General features: G+C 44.6%; 1 protein-coding gene across 1 annotated transcript in view; it reads left to right on the top strand.

Moving 5' to 3' along the window:
- The window catches only part of LOC101951954 (myosin-IIIb-like), a 113,231-nt gene that overhangs the window by 40,183 nt on the left and 53,713 nt on the right, over positions 1-19,335 (top strand). Inside the window, exons 14-15 of the mRNA XM_065598586.1 lie at positions 6,932-7,045; positions 13,032-13,143. Coding sequence (XP_065454658.1) covers positions 6,932-7,045; positions 13,032-13,143 — 226 coding nt within the window. The remainder of the gene's footprint in view (positions 1-6,931; positions 7,046-13,031; positions 13,144-19,335) is intronic.

The following is a 19,335-nucleotide window of genomic DNA, read 5'->3' as shown; positions in this document are numbered from 1 at the left end:
ATGCATGGAGTGAAAATTATAGATATACTGGCACATGAAGAGAAAGGAGTTACTTTACAAGTGGAGAACCAGTGTTGACAAGGCTAATTCAGCCAGAGTGGATGTGGTCCACTCCCAATAATTAATGAGGAGGTGTCAACACCAAGAGAGGGAAAATTGCTTTTGTAGTGAGCCAGCCACTCTCAGTCCCTATTCAAGCCCAAATTAGTGGTGTTAAGTTTGCAAATGAACTGTACCTCTGCAGTTTCTCTTTGAAGTCTGTTTTTGAAGTTTTTTGTTGAAGGATGGCTACTTTTAAATCTGTTGAATGTCCAGGAAGATTAGAGTGTTCTCCTACTGGTTTTTGTATGTTACCATTCCTGATGTCTGATTTGTGTCCATTTATTCTTCGACGTAGAGACTGTCTGGTTTGGCCAATGTACTTGGCAGAGGGGCATTGCTGGTGCACCTGATGGCATATATCACATTAGTAGATGTGCAGGTGAATGAGCCCCTGAAGGTGTGGCTGATGTGGTTGGGTCCCATGATGGTGTCACTAGAGTAGATATGGGGACAGAGTAGGCAATGGGGTTTGTTACAGGGCTTGGTTCCTGGTTTAGTGTTTCTGTGGTGTGGTGTGGTGCGTAGTTGCTGGTGAGTATTTGCTTCAGGTTGGGGGCTCTCTGTAAGCGAGGACTGGCCTGCCTCCCAAGGTCTGTGAGAGTGAGGGATCATTTTCCAGGATAGGTTGTAGGTTGTTGATGATGTGCTGGAGAGGTTTTAGCTGGGGGCTGTATGTGATGGCCAGTGGTGTTCTGTTGTTTTCCTTGTTGGGCCTGTCCTGTAGTAAGTGACTTCTGGGTACCTGTCTCGCTCTGTCAATCTGTTTCCTCACTTCCCCAGGTGGGTATTGTAGTTTTAAGAATGCTTGATAAAGATCTTGTAGGTGTTTGTCTCTGTCTGAGGGATTGGAGCAAATGTGGTTGTATCTTAGGGCTTGGCTGTAGACAATGGATCATGTGATGTGTCCTGGATGGAAGCTGGAGGCATGTAGGTAAGTATAGCGGCCAGTAGGTTTCCAGTATAGGGTGGCGGTTATGTAACCATCGCTTATTTGCACTGTAGTGTCCAGGAAGTGGATCTCTTGTGTGGACTGGTCCAGAATGAGGTTCTCCACTGGTAAGGTAACTCCCTTCTCTTCCTGTGCCAGTATATCTATCCCTGTATCTGTAATTTTCACTACATGCATCTGAAGAAGTGAGGTTTTTTACCCACGAAAGCTTATGCCCAAATAAATCTGTTAGTCTGTAAAGTGCCACCGGACTCCTCGTTGTTTTTGTGGATACAGACTAACATGGCTACCCCTCTGATACGACTGGTCTACAATTTTTGAGAAGTCGTCTGCTTCAGAGATAAAATGTACTATTTATTATGTATTTTGATGTGCTGAATTCAAATATGATAATTAAAACAACTGATTGGCTACTGTTTCTAAGATATTTAAGTTTTTACATTTTATGTCTATGTATATTGTATAGATAGTAGAGTTTTAATCATAAATTGTAAACCTAGGTCTTTTCATGTGTTTATGGTTGCTTTACATGATAATATTTCACCTGTCCTGTTTATGTAACACTTGAAAAATCAGCAAAAGGGTTATATAAATAAAATTTATTATGAAACAAAAGGCAAAAAACTATTATGTACATAGTTTAGTCCTATTCAGTGTCTACTCGGCACTTCTTGGCTTGTCTCTTGTATTCATTAAATGGAGCATCTCTTGTCACTGTCCAGCAATAGTCTGCAAGCACTGATGGGCTCCATTTGCTCTGATAGCGTTTCTCCATTGTTGCAATGTCCTGGTGAAATCGCTCGCAGTGCTCGTCACTCATTGCTCCGCAGTTCGGTGGAAAAAAATCTAGATGAGTGCAAAAAATGTATCTTTAGTGACATGTTGCAACCAAGGCTTTTGTATGCCTTGAGGAGGTTTTCCACCCACAACCTGTAGTTGTCTGCCTTGTTGTTTCTGAGAAAATTTATTGCCACTAACTGGAAGGCTTTCCATGCTGTCTTTTCCTTGCCACGCAGTGCATGGTCAAATGCATCATCTCGAAGAAGTTCACGAATCTGAGGACCAACAAAGACACCTTCCTTTATCTTAGCTTCACTTAACCTTGGAAATTTTCCACGGAGGTACTTGAAAGCTGCTTGTGTTTTGTCAATGGCCTTGACAAAGTTCTTCATCAGACTCAGCTTAATGTGTAAGGGTGGTAACAAAATCTTCCTTGATTCAACAAGTGGTGGATGCTGAACACTTTTCCTCCCAGGCTCCAATGACTGTCGGAGTGGCCAATCTTTCTTGATGTAGTGGGAATCTCTTGCACGACTATCCCATTCGCAGGGAAAACAGCAGTACTTTGTGTATCCAGTCTGCAGACCAAGCAAGAGAACAACAACCTTCAAATCGCCACAAAGCTGCCACTGATGTTGGTCATAGTTTATGCACCTCAAAAGTTGTTTCATGTTGTCATAGGTTTCCTTCATATGGACTGCATGACCAACTGGAATTGATGGCAAAACATTGCCATTATGCAGTAAAACAGCTTTAAGACTCGTCTTTGATGAATCAATGAACAGTCTCCACTCATCTGCATCGTGAACGATGTTGAGGGCTGCCATCACACCATCGATGTTGTTGCAGGCTACAAGATCACCTTCCATGAAGAAGAATGGGACAAGATCCTTTTGACGGTCACGGAACCTGGAAACCCTAACATCACCTGCCAGGAGATTCCACTGCTGTAGTCTGGAGCCCAACAGTTCTGCCTTACTCTTGGGTAGTTCCAAATCCCTGACAAGGTCATTCAGTTCACCTTGTGTTATGAGGTGTGGTTCAGAGGAGGATGGGAGAAAATGTGGGTCCTGTGACATTGATAGTTCAGGACCAGAAGTTTCATCCTCTTCCTCTTCCTTGTCTGACTCAAGTGAGAAGGACTGCCGGTTCCTGATGCACCAGAATCATTCTCCGTGGGGTACTGAGCATGTAGCTGATGGAATGTTTGGATAATGCACAGTCCACTTTTTCTTCTTTGACACACCTTTCCCAACTGGAGGCACCATGCAGAAGTAATAATTGCTGGTATGATCTGTTGGCTCTCTCCAAATCATTGGCACTGCAAAAGGCATAGATTTCCTTTTCCTGTTCAACCACTGGCGAAGATTTGTTGCACAAGTGTTGCAGCATATGTGTGGGGCCCACCTCTTGTCCTGATCTCCAATTTTGCAGCCAAAATAAAGGTGATAGGCTTTCTTAACCATAGTGGTTATACTGCGCTTTTGTGATGCAAAAGTCACTTCACCACAAACATAGCAGAAGTTATCTGCACTGTTCACACAAGTACGAGGCATCTCTGCTCACTTTGGCTAAACAGAAATGTGTCCCTTTGCAAAATCAAACACTGACAAATAAGAGAGCACGACACTGTATGATTTCTAGAGTTGATATAAGGCAATTTGTTCAGCAGAGTGATGTAAGCTTCGTTATGATTGCATCATCCATGACTTCTAGGAATAACATGATGCAATTCATAACATGTATGACGCAATACCAGCTTCAGATTGCATCATTCATTGTTTTGCCTAAAAAGCAAGTACTGTCCAAACCCAGTCATAGATTTATTCATAGATCCAGTCAAAGATGTATTTTAGTCATTTCTGGTTTAAATTGAGATCTCTTCCCTTTATAACTCACTTATCCTCTGCCATGCCCAAGTCAAGGGTCGTATATACTGACCCAATAGCATATCTTGAAAACTAGAGCCAATCAACAATTTTAAGCATCATTTTCGTTCTCAGTGACCCAGAATTAGTAAAGTTTGACTACACTTATTTGAGAAGCATTTTGGCTGTAGAGCAGTGTACTTAATGAATTTACAGGACATATTTCCCCAGGACTGCAGACAGCAGTTTTAGTCTGTAATTGACAAAGGACAGTTGCAGGCTAGGTCATCATTCCAAACAGCTCTGGATGGGGCAGGCACTGCCTCTTGCTCTCTGGCAACTGCTGTTGCCATGAGATGGTCATCATGGCTCCATTCATTGGGTTTCCTGAAAAGTGTGGGCAATGGTTGAAGTTCTACCATTTGAGGGCCGCCTGTTCAGTGCGAGGACAGATGAGTCACTGTACACGCTTAACAACTCTAGAACCACACTTTGTTCCCTCAGTATAAATATTCTGCCACCAAAGAGGAAATATACTAGGGATCAATCCTGCCACAGGCAAAAGCCCAGGGCTGGCTCCAGGCACCCGCTAAGGAAGCAGGTGCTTGGGGCAGCCAATTCAAAGGGGCGGCACTCCGTCCGCTATTGGGGCAGTACGGCCGGGTCTTCGGTGGGAATTCGGCAATGGGTCCCTCAGTCCCTCTCTTTCTCTTTGAGGTGCCGCCAAAGAGGAAGAGAGGGAGTGAAGGAGCCGCCGAAGAATGGAGCGGCACGATTGAGCTGCCGCCGAAGTGCCACCGATCGCTTTTTTTTCGCCGCTTGGGGCAGCAGAAAACGTGGAGCCGGCCCTGCAAAAACCTACCCCTCTGCCATCCTTTTATCATCAGCATGCAGATGATGTGACAAAGAGTGCAAAAGCAAAAACCAAATGCACCATTGTCATTTTCATCCCAGTCAGCACCATCATCAAAGCAAACATTCTGTTGTATTAATTTCAAGGATCAAAAGCGTTCAAGGTGATTTCACCGTCTAACATAAAAACAGTGATACAAAGAAGTGCAGATTTTTTTTTTCCTACATAGACCTTACTTTACTCGATTTCTTGGCAAACACCCAAAAGCATTGATTCTAAAGTTTATTACTCAAACACAAGAAAGAACATTTCTTCCAATTCCCCAGCTGCTGAAAATGCTGGTAAAGATCTGCAGGGCAAGGCAAAAGTCATCCTGGTGATACCAATATGGTCAAGGCAATTCTGGTTCCTTGTGTTACTCCAGCAGTCCACTCATTCTCACCTCTGCATCCCATTGTCAGCTGACCTACTTACTCAGGACAGAAGCACACCGTCCCGGCCCAGCATTTCTTTACCCATCAGTAATGCTGGGACTAGAGTGATAGTGGGAGAATGTCAAAAAATATCAGTGTAGATGCTAAGCATACAAAGTGAACAAACCAGACACAAAGAAATAGCATTTTCACTGATAATCCTATAGCATCTTGCCTGATACTTGAAGTAACAGCAAGTGAAACATTTCCTTATTGAGGAATGGTACGTTTTTATGCTGATGATTTTTCATTTATTTTTAGCATTGTTAGATTACATTTCCCAGATCTGTGAAGCTAGTTCTCTGTGAAGTCATGTTGGCGGCTGCTGCTCTTTGCATTTTTTTTCCCAAAGGATTTACCGCCTGAGCACTTTAAGGAGTTTTAGGATTCTCCAGCTGACCTGGTAGATTTTTATTCTTCCTCACAATGTACCAGGCCTACTAGATTTTTTTTTTTTTTAATTCCCCCAAATTTGCTTTAGGTCTTGACCCTACAGATATGCACAAGTAGCCCACTTGATTTCAATTGGACTACTCACATGTGTAAAGTTAAATATGTGTATAAATGTTTGCAGAGTCAGGGCCTTTGCATATTTTATCATGCCATTTAGAGTTCAAAGATCTGTAAGTAAGAGAGGAACATTAGATCATAGAATCATAGGCCTTGGCTACACTTGCGGATTCACAGCGCTGCCGCGGCAGCGCTGTGAACTACAAGTGTAGTCGCGCCGCCAGCGCTGCGAGAGTTCTCTCGCAGCGTTGCAAGTACTCCACCTCTCCGAGGGGAATAGCTTGCAGCGCTGCGAGAGAGCGTGCAGCGCTGCAGGCGCTGATTACACTGGCGCTTTACAGCGCTGCACTCGCTGCGCTCGGGGGGTGTGTGTTTTTTCACACCCCTGAGCGCAGCAAGTGCAGCGCTGTGAATTGCCAGTGTAGCCAAGGCCATAGAAGATTAGGTTGGAAGTGACCTCAGGAGGTCATCTAGTCCAACCCCCCTGCTCAAAGCTGGACCAACCCCAACTAAGTCTCCGTCTATACCCAGCCGCTAGTTCGGCGGCTGGCAATCGAACTTCTGGGTTCGACTTATCGCGTCTTGTCTGGACGCGATAAGTCGAACCCGGAAGTGCTCGCCGTCGACTGCGGTACTCCAGCTCGGCGAGAGGAGTACCGCGGAGTCGACGGGGGAGCCTGCCTGCCGCGTGTGGACCGAGGTAAGATTGAACTAAGGTACTTCGAACTTCAGCTACGTTATTCACGTAGCTGAAGTTGCGTACCTTAGTTCGATTTGGGGGGTTAGTGTAGACCAAGCCTAAATCATCCCAGCCAGGGCTTTGTCAAGCCAGATCTTAAAAACCTCTAAGGATGAACATTCCACCATTCATATAGTCTCACGTTGGAATACTGCAGCTGTTCCTGGGATATGTAGTCATCTCTGTTCAACACATAATAGACCAACTGAAGGGACCTGCTGCATAACACAGGCCACAATTTCACCCAGTAACTCCTTCACTGAACCCAGTAACCTGTAACAGAGATTGAACGATCTTTTAGGAAGAGACTCACCCAATCTTGATTTAAAGACTTCAATTGATGGGGAATACGATGCATCCCTTGGTTCAAATGTGGGTGGATGTCAATCTGGGAAGCTGGTGGGTAGATTTACAGTATGGGGATTTGCAGAAAGGCTAAGTAGCAGTTGGTAGGGGGAGTCGCTTCATAGAGAAGAATTCTCTTCATCACTCTCTCAGCTGTTAGGGTGGCTTTTATTATATTTGTATTGTATCAAAATGTGTTTCTAGTCATTTGTAGATCCCTGCCCAGTGTCTTGGTGGGAATGGAGATGCTGTATAAATAATTATTAATTTCTCATTTTGTGGGGTTTTACTATGAAATCTCTTGTGTTGCAGGCGACTGATAAAACCTTTGTGGATAAACTGAACAGCACCTTCAAGGGAAACTCACACTTCCAGCCATGTAGAGGCCACGTGCTAGGGTTCAGCATCATTCACTATGCAGGGAAGGTAAGTACTGTTTAGGCTACAGACTGGCACTCTGTCTCACGTAGGTGAAAGAGATGGTGTGTACTTCAGGGCCCATGGGGGTATGGGTGGGAGAGATGTACTCCCTGCAGGGCCGGCTCCAGGCACCCAAGCACATGCTTGGGGCGGCACCTGGTAAGGGGAGGCGGGGGGGAGTGCGGCGCGGCATTCCGCGGGGAGGGGGGGGCGCTCCGGCGGCGCGGAGTTTGGCGGGTGGGGGGGCAGCACGGGGCTCGACGCTGGGGGGGGGTTCCGGCGCTCGGCGGGGGGGCGGTGCGGGGGGGGGCGGCGCTCTGGGGGGGGCGGGCTCTGGCGGCGGGGGAGGGGCAGCACGGGGCTCAGCGCTCGGGGGGGGGGTTCCAGCGCTCAGCGGGGGGCGGCGGGGGGCCTCGGGGGGCGGCGCTTTTTTTTGCTGCTTGGGGCAGCAAAAAAGCTAGAGCCGGCCCTGACTCCCTGGGGGCCACTTCTTAGGCGAGGTGGGGTATCCTATTTAACATTATCATCAATGACCTGGAAGAAAACATAAAATTATTGCTAATAAAGTCTTCAGATTAACCAAAAATTGGGGGAGTAGTAAATAATGAAGAGGACAGGTCACTGATTCAGAGTGATCTCGTTCGCTTGGTAAACTGGGGGCAGGTAAACAATATGAGTTTTAATATAGCTAAATGTAAATGTATACATCTAGAAACAAAGAATCTAGGCCCTACTTAGGCCTTGTCTACACTACAAAGTTTTGTCGGCAAAAGGTATGTGACTTTAAAACCGTTGTTGCATGTCCACACTAGCTCCTTGTGTCGGCAGAGTGCATTCTCAGTAACAGCTCTTACATTGACACAAAGAGCAATGCACTGGTAGCTATCCCACTAGGCAACTGGCTGCAGGGTGCTTTGGGAAGGGTTTGCAATGCTTCATGGGGCAAGTACAGCATCACGTGATGAAGGTTTCTCAATCCCATCGTTCCAGGGGCATCCTAGTATATTGTCAGTTGCTTTTTCAACTGAAGTGTGTGGGGGAAGGGAGAGGAGAATGGTGTATATGGGGCTGGAGAGACAGCAGGCTGACTGACCTATCCTGAGGCAGCCCTGGCTCTGCTCGGCACAGCAGTCTCTCCGGAAACAGTCCGCTCTGCCTTCCTGCCTATGGTTCTGTGATTCCCTCCGAGTTCTCCCACAGCCTCCTCAGCTGCCAGAAGCAGAATCCTGAGAAGCTCTGTGAGCTCTCCCTGCTGAGGAATGTCAAAGCCGCACAGCAGTCCCCGCAGCAGCAGTCTGCCTGCAGCTGTGTTCCTAGTGCAGAGCAGAACAAGAGCCTTCCACGTAAATGATTTACTTGTTGTTCCCCACAATGAAGCAGTACCTCAGCTGTCAGATACTTCCCGGAGTGCATGCCTGCAGGGCAGCAGAGATCAAAACAGTGAGCAGAGCAGTCAGGGTAGGCATTGTGGGATACTGGTGGAAGCCAGTTATGTCAACAAAACAAACAGCAGTGTCTACACTGGCGTTTTGTCATTTTAACTTTTGCTGCAAACAGCTTTATGCCTCTCATCGAGGTGGTTTTATTTTGTCAGCAAAACAGCAGAGTTTTGCCACCAAAAGTAGCTTTGTAGCGTGTACACCTCCCCTGTTTTGTCGGCAAAAGGCAGCTTTTGCTGACAAAACTTTGTAGTGTAGACAAGGCCTTAGAGTCCCATATCCTGTATACTGGGAAGCAGTGACTCTGAAAAAGATTTGGGAGTAATGGTGGATAATCAGTTGAACACAAACTCCTAATGTGACGCTGTGGCCAGAAAGGTTAGTGCGATCCCGGGATGCATGAACAAGGGAATCTCGAGGTTATTTTACCTCTGTCTTTGGCACTGGTGCAATGGATGCTGAAATCCTGTGTCCAGTTCTGGTGCCCATAATTCAAGAAGGATGTTGATAAATTGGAGAGGATTCAGAGAAGAGCCACGAGAATGATTAAATGATTTAGAAACCCTGCCTTATAGTGATAGACTCAAGGAATTCAATTTATTTAGCTTAACAAAGAGAAGATTAGGGTGTGACTTGATTAGAGTCTAAGTACCCACTTGGGGAACAGATATTTAATAATGAGCTCTTTAGTCTAGCAGAGAAAGGCCTAAGATGATCTAGTGGCTGAAACTTGAAGCTAGACAAATTCAGACTGGAAATGAGGCATGAATTTTTAACAGTAAGAGTAATTAACCACTGGAACAATTTACTAAGGGTTGTGGTGGATTTTCCATCACTGACAATTTTAAAATCAAGGTTGGATGATTTTCTAAAAGATCTGCTCTAGGAATTATTTTGGGGAAGTTCCATATCCTGTGCTACACAGGTCAGACTAGATGATAACAGTGGTCCCTTCTGGCTTTAGAATCTATGAATCTGAGGGAGGGCATGTAGTCCCTGGGGAAGGTGGGGCTTCCCCTCGAATCTGTGAAATTTCTCCGTATTTGCAATGTACCCATCACCGTGGTACAGTAGAACCCCGTTTATCCGAGCCTCCATTATCCAGCTCTCCGTATTAACCAAACAACCAGTGCACACACAGGATAGCATACATGAACTGTTACTTCTAGTAAAGAGTACAGTACCCATTTTTAAAAATTCAGAAATGATAAACTCGAGCAACTCCAAAATAATACAGTGTTGCTGTTGTTGCAACTTAAAATGATCATTCTGCATTTTTAAAAATTGGTACTCTTTACTAGAAGTAACTGTTCATGTACGCTGAAAATAAAAAAGGGGTGTGTGTTTTAATGCTTCTCTGGGAGAGGTCAGATTGTTTAAAAGCAACTCCGTATCTTAAAATAACGGATAGAAAGCTCTTTGCCCATTCTCCAGATTATCCGAATTTTTGATTATTCGATCTGGACCTGGTTCCAATTAGATCAGATAATTGGGGTTCTGCTGTATGTGAGCTCCTGTCTCAGGTTATTGCTTTGCTGATTCCCGTCTAAGGTGTAAATACTCTGCATTCTTTGTAGGGCATTGGTGGAGAAACCTAGTGGCCTTATATCCAGGAGCCCGGAACACCAGAATCACTTCTGTATTTCCAAACATTAACAAGCCCAATGGGAGCAGCTAGGTGCTCAGCATTTTGAAATTTGGGCCATTTATTTCAATGCTTAAATATAGACTGAGGAGCCTAATTTAGGACAGATGAACACATACTGTTAGGATATAGATATTCAAGCCCGTCTGTAAAGGCCTATACTTTAAGAATTTAGGTACACCTCTACCCCGATATAACGCTGTCCTCGGGAGCCTCCTGGAGCACTGCTTTACCGTGTTATATCCAAATTCATGTTCTATCGGGTCGCGTTATGTCGGGGTAGAGGTGTATATGTTTATTATTTAGCTAGTTATAAAGGTATAAAAGAAAGAATCTGTGTAAGGGCCTTCTCTCACTGTGACAATCTGAGGCCCTGTTTAGTCCTACTGAACTCAGGCCATCTGGGGCTGTTAGACGGGGGATCCGATCTGGGGCTGTTAGACGGGGGATCCGATCTGGGGCTGTTAGACGGGGGATCCGATCTGGGGCTGTTAGACGGGGGATCCGATCTGGGGCTGTTAGACGGGGGATCCGATCTGGGGCTGTTCGGAAGGGGATCCGATCTATCACCTCCAGAGAAAGGGAAGAGCCTAGAAGATGTAAAAGGAAATATAGTTTTCTGTCTGGTAAGAACTCACTTATCAGTAAACACAACTGGGAAACCCTTATGTATTTATAGATGTAGTTGTGAAATCTTAACTTCTGTATTGTTTTGTATGTTTATTTACATGGTCTCTGTCTGGTTCTGTGATTGTTTCTGTCTGCTGTACAATTAATTTTGCTGGGTGTAACTAATTAAGGTGGTGGGATATAATTGATTAGCTAATCATGTTACAATACGTTAGGATTGGTTAGGTAAATTTCAGTAGAATGATTGGTTAAGGTGTAGCTGTAAATAGTACTATATAAATTAGGTGCAAACAGGAAGCAAGTTGGGATTTGAAAATAAAGAAGAAGGAACTTGGATTTAAGCTTGCTGAAAGTTCACCCCAATAAACATCAAATTGTTTGCACTTTCGGACCTCGGGTATTGTTGCTCTCTATTCATGCGAGAAGGACCAGGGAAGTGGAAGAGTGAAGGAATAAGCTCTCTAACACATACTTCCCCTGGATCGATAATCTTGGCCATAATGTATTACACAGCTCATTTACATGGAAGTGAATTTTGTAACAAGGGAAGACACAGTTCTGGTTACTAATGTTCTGTGATTTAATACTTTGATTCAGTATTTGTTCAGGGGGTTACCCTCTAAGACATTCATTATTAAAATACTTAACATCTAGTTAAAGGAGAAGAGAGAATGCGAGGCTGAAGGTAGGAAATGAGGGGAGTGGGAGAATGGAGGGAACAGAGCACAGTGGAGAGGATAACAACCTAATGGAACGAGGGGGAGAGAATAGAGATGAGAAAGGAAGTTGCAGATAGAAAGAAAATGGAATAAAATGAGAAAGGAAGGCAAAGCAAGAAAAAATTAATATCTTCGAGTTATGCTTCCAGCCATGCACCATCATTGTAGTGTCTGGGTATTATTATCTGTATTTCATTCATGGCGTTTAGTCAAAATGCATCCATGGGAAGAGGATACAAAAGTAAATGCAAAATAGTAGTTGTGTTGGACTCTTCCGGGATGAATTGATTTTAATCAAGGTGATTTAAATCAGCAATTTAAATAATGATTTAAATCACCAAGTGGAAAGCCTCTATTTTAGTGTTTTTCAAAGTTTTTGTGCTGGTGACCCCATTTGGACTTAAAATAAAATCGTGACCTCCCCACTAGAAAAAATTGCCCCCCCGCCTTCAGCATCACTGTCTGTGGGGCTTGTGGCTGGGGCTCTGGGCCCCCTGCCATCTGTGGGGCTCCCGGCTGGGACTCTGGACCCCCTGTGGGACTTTCTGCCCTGGCGACCCCATCAAAATGGAGTCACGACCCACTTTGGGGTCACAGCCCATAGTTTGAGATCCACTGTTCTATTTGATTCATCAATTTCAGTCAGCTTTTTTATTTGTACTTCAGTTATTTTCTAAAGAAAGGTTAATTCTCACTTGCTGATATAACCATTAAAAATATGTTGATTTACAACTAAATAGATCCTTTACTCTCTAGACTCGGTACATCTTTTTGCTACTTAGGAGAATACACTATTTATTTAAGCAATTATAATGCTTAATATTTTCAGATTCTTATTAATCATACATTTTAGTATGTTAGAAAATAGTGAATGAGATGTTGCTTATTTACTAGATAATTTACTTTTTGTTCATGATTTATGTCAAGCTGCATCAGTGGGAGCTGTGTGGGAGATGGAATTTAAACACCAAACATCATATGAAGTTTATTTGTATTAAACAAAGCAACCTTAAATGTTTTGGGTACATAAACTTCTCATATCAAAACATGGGAGGGAGGGATAGCTCAGTGGTTTGAGCATTGGCCTGCTAAACCCGGGGTTGTTCAATCCTTGAGGGGGCCACTTAGGGATCTGGGGCAAAATCAGTACTTGGTCCTGCTAGTGAAGGCAGGGGGCTGGACTCAATGACCTTTCAAGGTCCCTTCCAGTTCTAGGAGATAGGATATCTCCATTAATTTATTTATTTTATTTTATTTATCTTTTATATTTACAACTAAATTAAAATAAGTTTAGACCTTAACATATTTTGTATTAAATTCTGATTTCATTCTAAACAGGTCTATTTTTAAAAAGAAAAACTTACTATAATTTAAATAACAATCAAAAAAATTCAACGTAAATACAAAAAAATTCATGTTTTAAAAAAAAAATCATTGATTTTTATCCATCCTAGACTCTTCTGTGCTGCCAGCGTGGCTCTTGGTGCCATACACTTTGGGCTCCACTCTGCTTGGGTTGGGTTGGCAAATTGCTTCCCTTACTCTGCTTCTCTCCCCAGGTTCAGTACGCCTCCAGTGGCTTCCTAGAGAAGAATAGAGACACTTTGCCAGCAAATATCCGGGGTCTCTTCATCAACAGTGTCACCCCATTACTGAGTGTGCTGTTTACAGGTCAGTCCCCTGTTGCCATGGGTGCTCGGTGAGTAATGTCACCAATGATCCCTGAGTTCATGGACTGTGTTTAGGGGAGAGAATCAAACACTGCTGTAAGAGCTGTGCGCTGGCCGGGGGGCCCTGCCTGGGACACAGACATCTGCTTAATATTGAACTACGTCCCCTTCACTGACATCCCCTTCACTGTTCCTCCAGCTCAGCGTGTCTATCTTAGACTGAGTAACTGAATGTTTGTGCACCACACTGATCACAGCTATCCAGATGCAAAGTATTATCCCAGCCCCCCCCCATGGCAAAAACATAAGTGCAGCAGCCAAGCTTGTGCTGCCCTTAGTGCACCCTCTCACCCCTGCTCTGCCCGGGCCTACAGTTCCCGGAGGGTTTTGTGGAGGCTCCAGTGCTCCTAGGGAAGCAGGCTTCCCTCTCATGGTCTGGGAGCCATGACTAAGTCTGTCAGCAAACTATAGAGCCAGCTGAGCAGTTAGGCCCCAGTTTATTAGAGGGGGAGGATAAAAGCAAATCCACCCCCTGACACATTACTCCTGAGGGATTTCTGCAATAAAACATTAAAAATTCTGTGCACAATATTTTAAAATGCTGCAAAATTCTGTATATTTTATTTGTCAAAATAACACAGTACAATCACACCAGTTTCAATTATTTTTGGTCATTTATTTCAAAATACCTGTCCGCAAGTATGTCTGTAACAATTCAGACAACAACAAAGATTCAGGAAATGTTTTTTGACAAATAGATTCCTTACTAGGCATATTAATACAGAACTCTGAGTAATAATTCATTTAAATGACAATACAGAACCGTATTTCCCACACGCCTCAGAAGCAGTGCAAAGACTTGGGGAAGTCAGAGGTAACGGAGGAGTTGAGGGAGAGGGAAGTAAATCGCTGGGAAGGAGCCTGGGTGTGAACTTGGAGGGTTGTTGGGTATAGGTGGGGAAAGTATGGAACAGGTGTTTTTGGGGGGCAGGGAGGGATTGTTAGGGAGTTTCCCCTGTGCAGACCCTGGCTGACCTCTAGCCTCTCCCATTCAGTCAGGCACATCTGCCCCTGTCTTCATGTGTTCCTGCACCACATGTGTCCTTGCACCCCGTCCACATGTGTCCCACCACCCGCACTCAGACACCCACTCCCCCATCTCCATGTGTCCCTGTACCCCCTCCCCCTGTCCAGCTGTGTGTCTGGGCAGCCACCCCCCTATCCCCATGTGGCTCTGTCCACCCTCCCCATGTGTCTCTGTACACCCACTCAGCCACCCTCTGTAGCTCTGCACCCTGTCCCCCATCACCATGTGGCCCTGCACCACCCTCCCTCCTATGGCCCTGCGCCTCCACTCCCATTCAGCCCCTGCCCCAGTCTGTCCTCCCCCACTAGCCCTTATGAGCCCCTGTCTGACCCCCCACAGCATCCCACGCTGTCTGTCTCCCCATAGCCCTTTCTCCTGACCTGGCCTGACAGGCGCTGTGAAGAAAGCAGGCTTTCTTTTTCCTCGCTGGCCGGGAGCTGCTGCTGTGTTCTTGTGCCACAGCGTCCTGTCGTGGGAAAAGGCAGAACTGCAGCAACATTTCGGCAGAAGCCTTTTTCTGCACAAAAAAATAATAATGTGTGGCTCATTAATTATGCATGCATGCAATAGCGCAGAATTCTCCCAGGAGTAACACATACTCGTGGTAGTGGAAGCATCCCTCAAAGGCCATCCTGTAGATGGTGGAAGTGTCTACCAGGGTCTGGCTACTTGGAGGTCTTGTTTAGGTCTGAAGAAAAGACTGCCTCCTTTATGTTTCTCCTGCACAGGTTATGACCCCCTTAGCTAGGGTTACCATATTTTGTGCCTCCAAAAGGAGGATACTCCACGGGGCCCCGGCCCCAGCCCCGCCCACACCCCCGCCCAACTCCGCCCCTTCCCCAAAGTCTCCGCCCCCTCCCCTGTTTCCCGCGAACATTTGATTCGCGGGAAGCCTGAAGCAGGTAAGGGAGGTGTGGGGGGAGGAGGCGCGGCCCAATCTGGCCCCCCCGGCGTCTCCAGCCTGGGTCGGCTCGGGCCCTGGGGTGCCGGCCCCAGGCCCGGCCCCCGGCCGAGCACCCCCAGCCCGCCCAGCACTGCTGGTCCCCGGCCCGGCCCCTGGCACCGCACCGCCGGCCCGGCATCGCCGGCTCGGCCCTGCACCGCCGGCCCGTCCCCCGGCCTGGCCCGGCCCCGCACCGCCGGCCCATCCCCCGAGCCCCCGGCCCAGCACCGCTCCACCGGCCTGTCCCCCGAGCCCCCGACCCGGCACCGCACCGCACCGCCGGCCCGGCCCCCGAACCCCCGGCTCGGCACCGCCAGCCCCGCATGTCCCGATTTTCCCGGACATGTCCGGCTTTTTGGGATTTCCCCCCGGACGGGGATTTGGAGCCCAAAAAGCCGGACATGTCAGGGAAAATCCAGACATATGGTAACCCTAACTTAGCCCCAAGACCTGGCATGACCTGTTCTTTGTAAAAGCTGCTTGTAGTCAGATGCTCCTCTCTCCAAGTGGTAACACGTGATTAATGAGCATCTTTCAGTTTAAGGCGAATGTTTATCTTTTCAGTATCGAGGGCTGTGTGGTGTCTGTAAATTAGATGTAGCCTTGGCCACTTTGTCATTCTCATTATGACTGGAAAGCTGGGCAAGTTATATCAATTCCAAGAATCAGCCATTTCTTCACCCTCTTGCCATAGATCAAATAGCCCATGTCCCAGGGGCCAGTGCAGGATTGTCCCCTATGGTACATCCACCAGTGTTAATTTTAAAAGAGAAGCAATGGGGCTTCCATTTCCCTGGAGAGACTGTTTCTTCCATGAAGGCCATATCCCCTTTTGCATCTCACTCTAGGGGAGCTTTTCCTGATTTCCAGCCTGTATCTAATTTTAATTAACATTAGGGCTGTCAATTAATCGCAGTTAACTCACGCAATTAACTCAAAAAAAATTGTGATTAAAAAATAGATTAATTGCTGTTTTAATCGCACTGTTAAACAATAGAATACTAATTGAAATTTATTAAATATTTTTGGATGTTTTTCTACATTTTCAAATATGTTGATTTCAATTACAGCACAGAATACAAAGTGTACAGTGCTCACTTTATATTATTTTTATTATAAATATTTGCACTGTAAAAATGATAAACAAAAGAAATAGTATTTTTGAAATTTATCTCATACAAGTACTGTAATACAATCTCTTTATTGTGAAAATTCAACTTACAAATGTAGAATTTTTGTTGTTGTTCAGAGAATCATAGAATATCAGGGTTGGAAGGGACCTCAGGAGGTCATCTAGTCGAACCCCCTGCTCAAAGCAGGACCAATCCCCAACTAAATCATCCCAGCCAGGGCTTTGTCAAGCATGACCTTAAAAACCTCTAAGGAAGGAGATTCCACCACCTCCCTAGGTAACCCATTCGAGTGCTTACATTCCAGTGTTACATAATAGCACTCAAAAACAAAACAATGTAAAATGTTAGAGCCTACAAGTCCACTCAGTCCTACTTCTCGTTCAGCCCAATCGCGAAGAGAAACAAGTTTGTTTACATTTACAGGAGCTAATGCTGCCCGCTTCTTAATTACAGTGGTTCACCTGAAAGTGAGAACAGGTGTTCGCAATGGCACTGTTGTAGTGTAGGGATATTAAAGAAGGTACTAACAGTGATTCCTCCAAGTGACAGTGCCCCCCCCTAATTTGTCCCCCACACTTAAATCCTGCTGGGTTTTATTCTATTGGTATAACAGTAGCTGGTGTTGCAAGATATTTATGTGCCAGGTGTGCTGAAGATTCATATGCCTCTTCATGCTTCGGCCATCATTTCAGAGGACATGCTTCCATGCTGATGATGCTCGTCAGAAAAATAATGCGTTAATTAAATTTGTGACTGAACTCATTGGGGGAGAATTTTATGTCTACTGCTATTTTACCCACATTCTGCCATATATTTCATGTTATGGGAGTCTCGGATGATGACCCAGCATATGTTGTTCATTTTAAGAACACTTTCACTGCAATTTGACAAAATGCAAAGAAGATACCAATGTGAAATTTCTAAAGATAGCTACAGCCCTCGACCCTAAGATTTAAGAATCTGAAGTGCCTTCCAAAATCTGAGGGGGACAAGGTGTGGAACATGCTTTCGTAAGTCTTAAAAGAGCAACACTCTGATGTGGAAACTACAGAACCCAAACCACCAAAAACGAAAATCAACCTTCTGCTGGTGGCATCAGACTCAGATGATGAAAATGAACATGCATTGGTCCGCACTGCTCTGGATTGTTATCAAGCAGAACCTGTCATCAACATGGACGCTTGTCCTCTGGAATGGTGGTTGAAACATCAATGGGACATATGAATCTTTAGTGCATCCGGCATGTAAATATCTTGCAACACCGGCTACAACAGTGCCATGTAAATCCCTGTTCTCACTTTCAGGTGACATTGTAAAGAAGAAGCAGGCAGCATTATCTTCTGCAAATGTAAACAAACATGTTTGTCTAAGTGATTGGCTGAACAAGAAGTGAGACTGATTGGACTTGTATGCTCTAAAGTTTTACATTGTTTTATTTTTGAATGCAGGTTTTTTTTGTACATAATTCTATATTTGTAAGTTCAAATTTCATGATAGAGATTACACTACAGTATTAGGTGAATTGAAAAATACTATTTATTTGTTTTTTATAGTGCAATTATTTAAAAATAAAGTGAGCACTGTACACTTTGTATTCTGTGCTGTAATTGAAATCAATATATTTGAAAATGTAGAAAACATCCAAAAATATGTAAATAAATGGTATTCTATTAATGATTAATCTTTTTAATCGCTTGACAGCCCTAATATTATATTAATACCATGCGCATAATACCTATTAATGTGGTCTATGCTATACCTAACATATATGTATTGGCTAACATAGTGCTCTCTCTGCCATTCTTGGTACCCTCCCATTGAGTTTCTCTCAGATGACTCCCATATCCATATGGTTTACATTTTTTCCTTGGAGTTGTTTATCTGGGTATAAATGAGTGTCTGCATCTTCCTGAAGTCACATTCAGAAAAGAATAAAGATGAGGTCACAGCTCTTAAGAGTTTACAATATAAACAGACTGGTAATGGGTGGGAACCTGGATTCCATTTGGCTAAATTACGTTTTCTGCCCCTGATACTGTTCTCTGAATTCGAAATGCTAATCTCCAATGATTCATATGCTCCCTGCAAACACTCCACTTCCTCAGAGTCCCCAAAAGCGCTCTTATAGTTTTTAAAATCTAAAATAAAGCTCTTCGGGTGTTTGTCTTCCCCAGAATTTCCTTGTGTGGTATGTTTACACTCTAAAATTCTGGACACACAATCTTTTGTGTCTTGTTCAGCTCCAGCTACCTGTTGGCATTTAGCAAATTAAATAAATAACCTGGGTCTAAGCATTTTTCTGTCCTTGGTGGGATTTCCAACTCCTTCCAGTGTAGTTCTATGGGCAAATTTCATTAATGTCTTGTTTGCTTACCTCTTCCAGATTATTAATGAAAATATGAAATAAGACCAAACCTCATCCTTCTCCCTCCCCCCTCCCCCCCCCCCCCCCCCCCCCCGCTCATTTCTTTGCTGTTTATCTTTGTCCTGTGTTTGTGGTCTTTCAGCCAGTCTTCAGTTCAGGTGACAATGTTGCATCCAGGTTGTGCGAGACTGTATCACATCCTTCACTAAATTCAATTCTATTTTATCTGTTTTTTAACCGCATCTTGTAATTATTTAAATAACTTACCTGGTATGACTCTTTATAAGCCTTCCATGCTGATTGTTGCTCATAGTTCAGTTGTCTTCGTGATATTCAGTGTTGTGTGGGTTCTGTTTTTTTTTTTTTTTCTGTTTACACTGTTAAAATTATTCCCATTATTTTGCTAGGGATAAAAGTTACAGGGGAGTAGTAATTGTCAGGATCCATCATCTTACTTTTTTCAGATTGGCACTATTTCTGCTTTTCTCCTTTCTTCTCACATCTCCCCAGTTGTCCCTGACTCTTTCAAAGATCGTGGCCAGTTATTCAGTAAACTGATTAGCAATTTCCTTCAGTGCCCCAGATCCTGCTTCCTGGGTTGTCTGTTTTAGGTACCTGTACATTTTCCAAGTGTTCCTTTCCTGCTCTTAAGCTCATTGTTTTTC

Source organism: Chrysemys picta, chromosome 6, assembly GCF_011386835.1.
Source record: "Chrysemys picta bellii isolate R12L10 chromosome 6, ASM1138683v2, whole genome shotgun sequence".
In the NCBI taxonomy this organism is placed as follows: Eukaryota; Metazoa; Chordata; order Testudines; family Emydidae; genus Chrysemys; species Chrysemys picta.
This window is presented reverse-complemented; position numbering and strand designations above follow the sequence as displayed.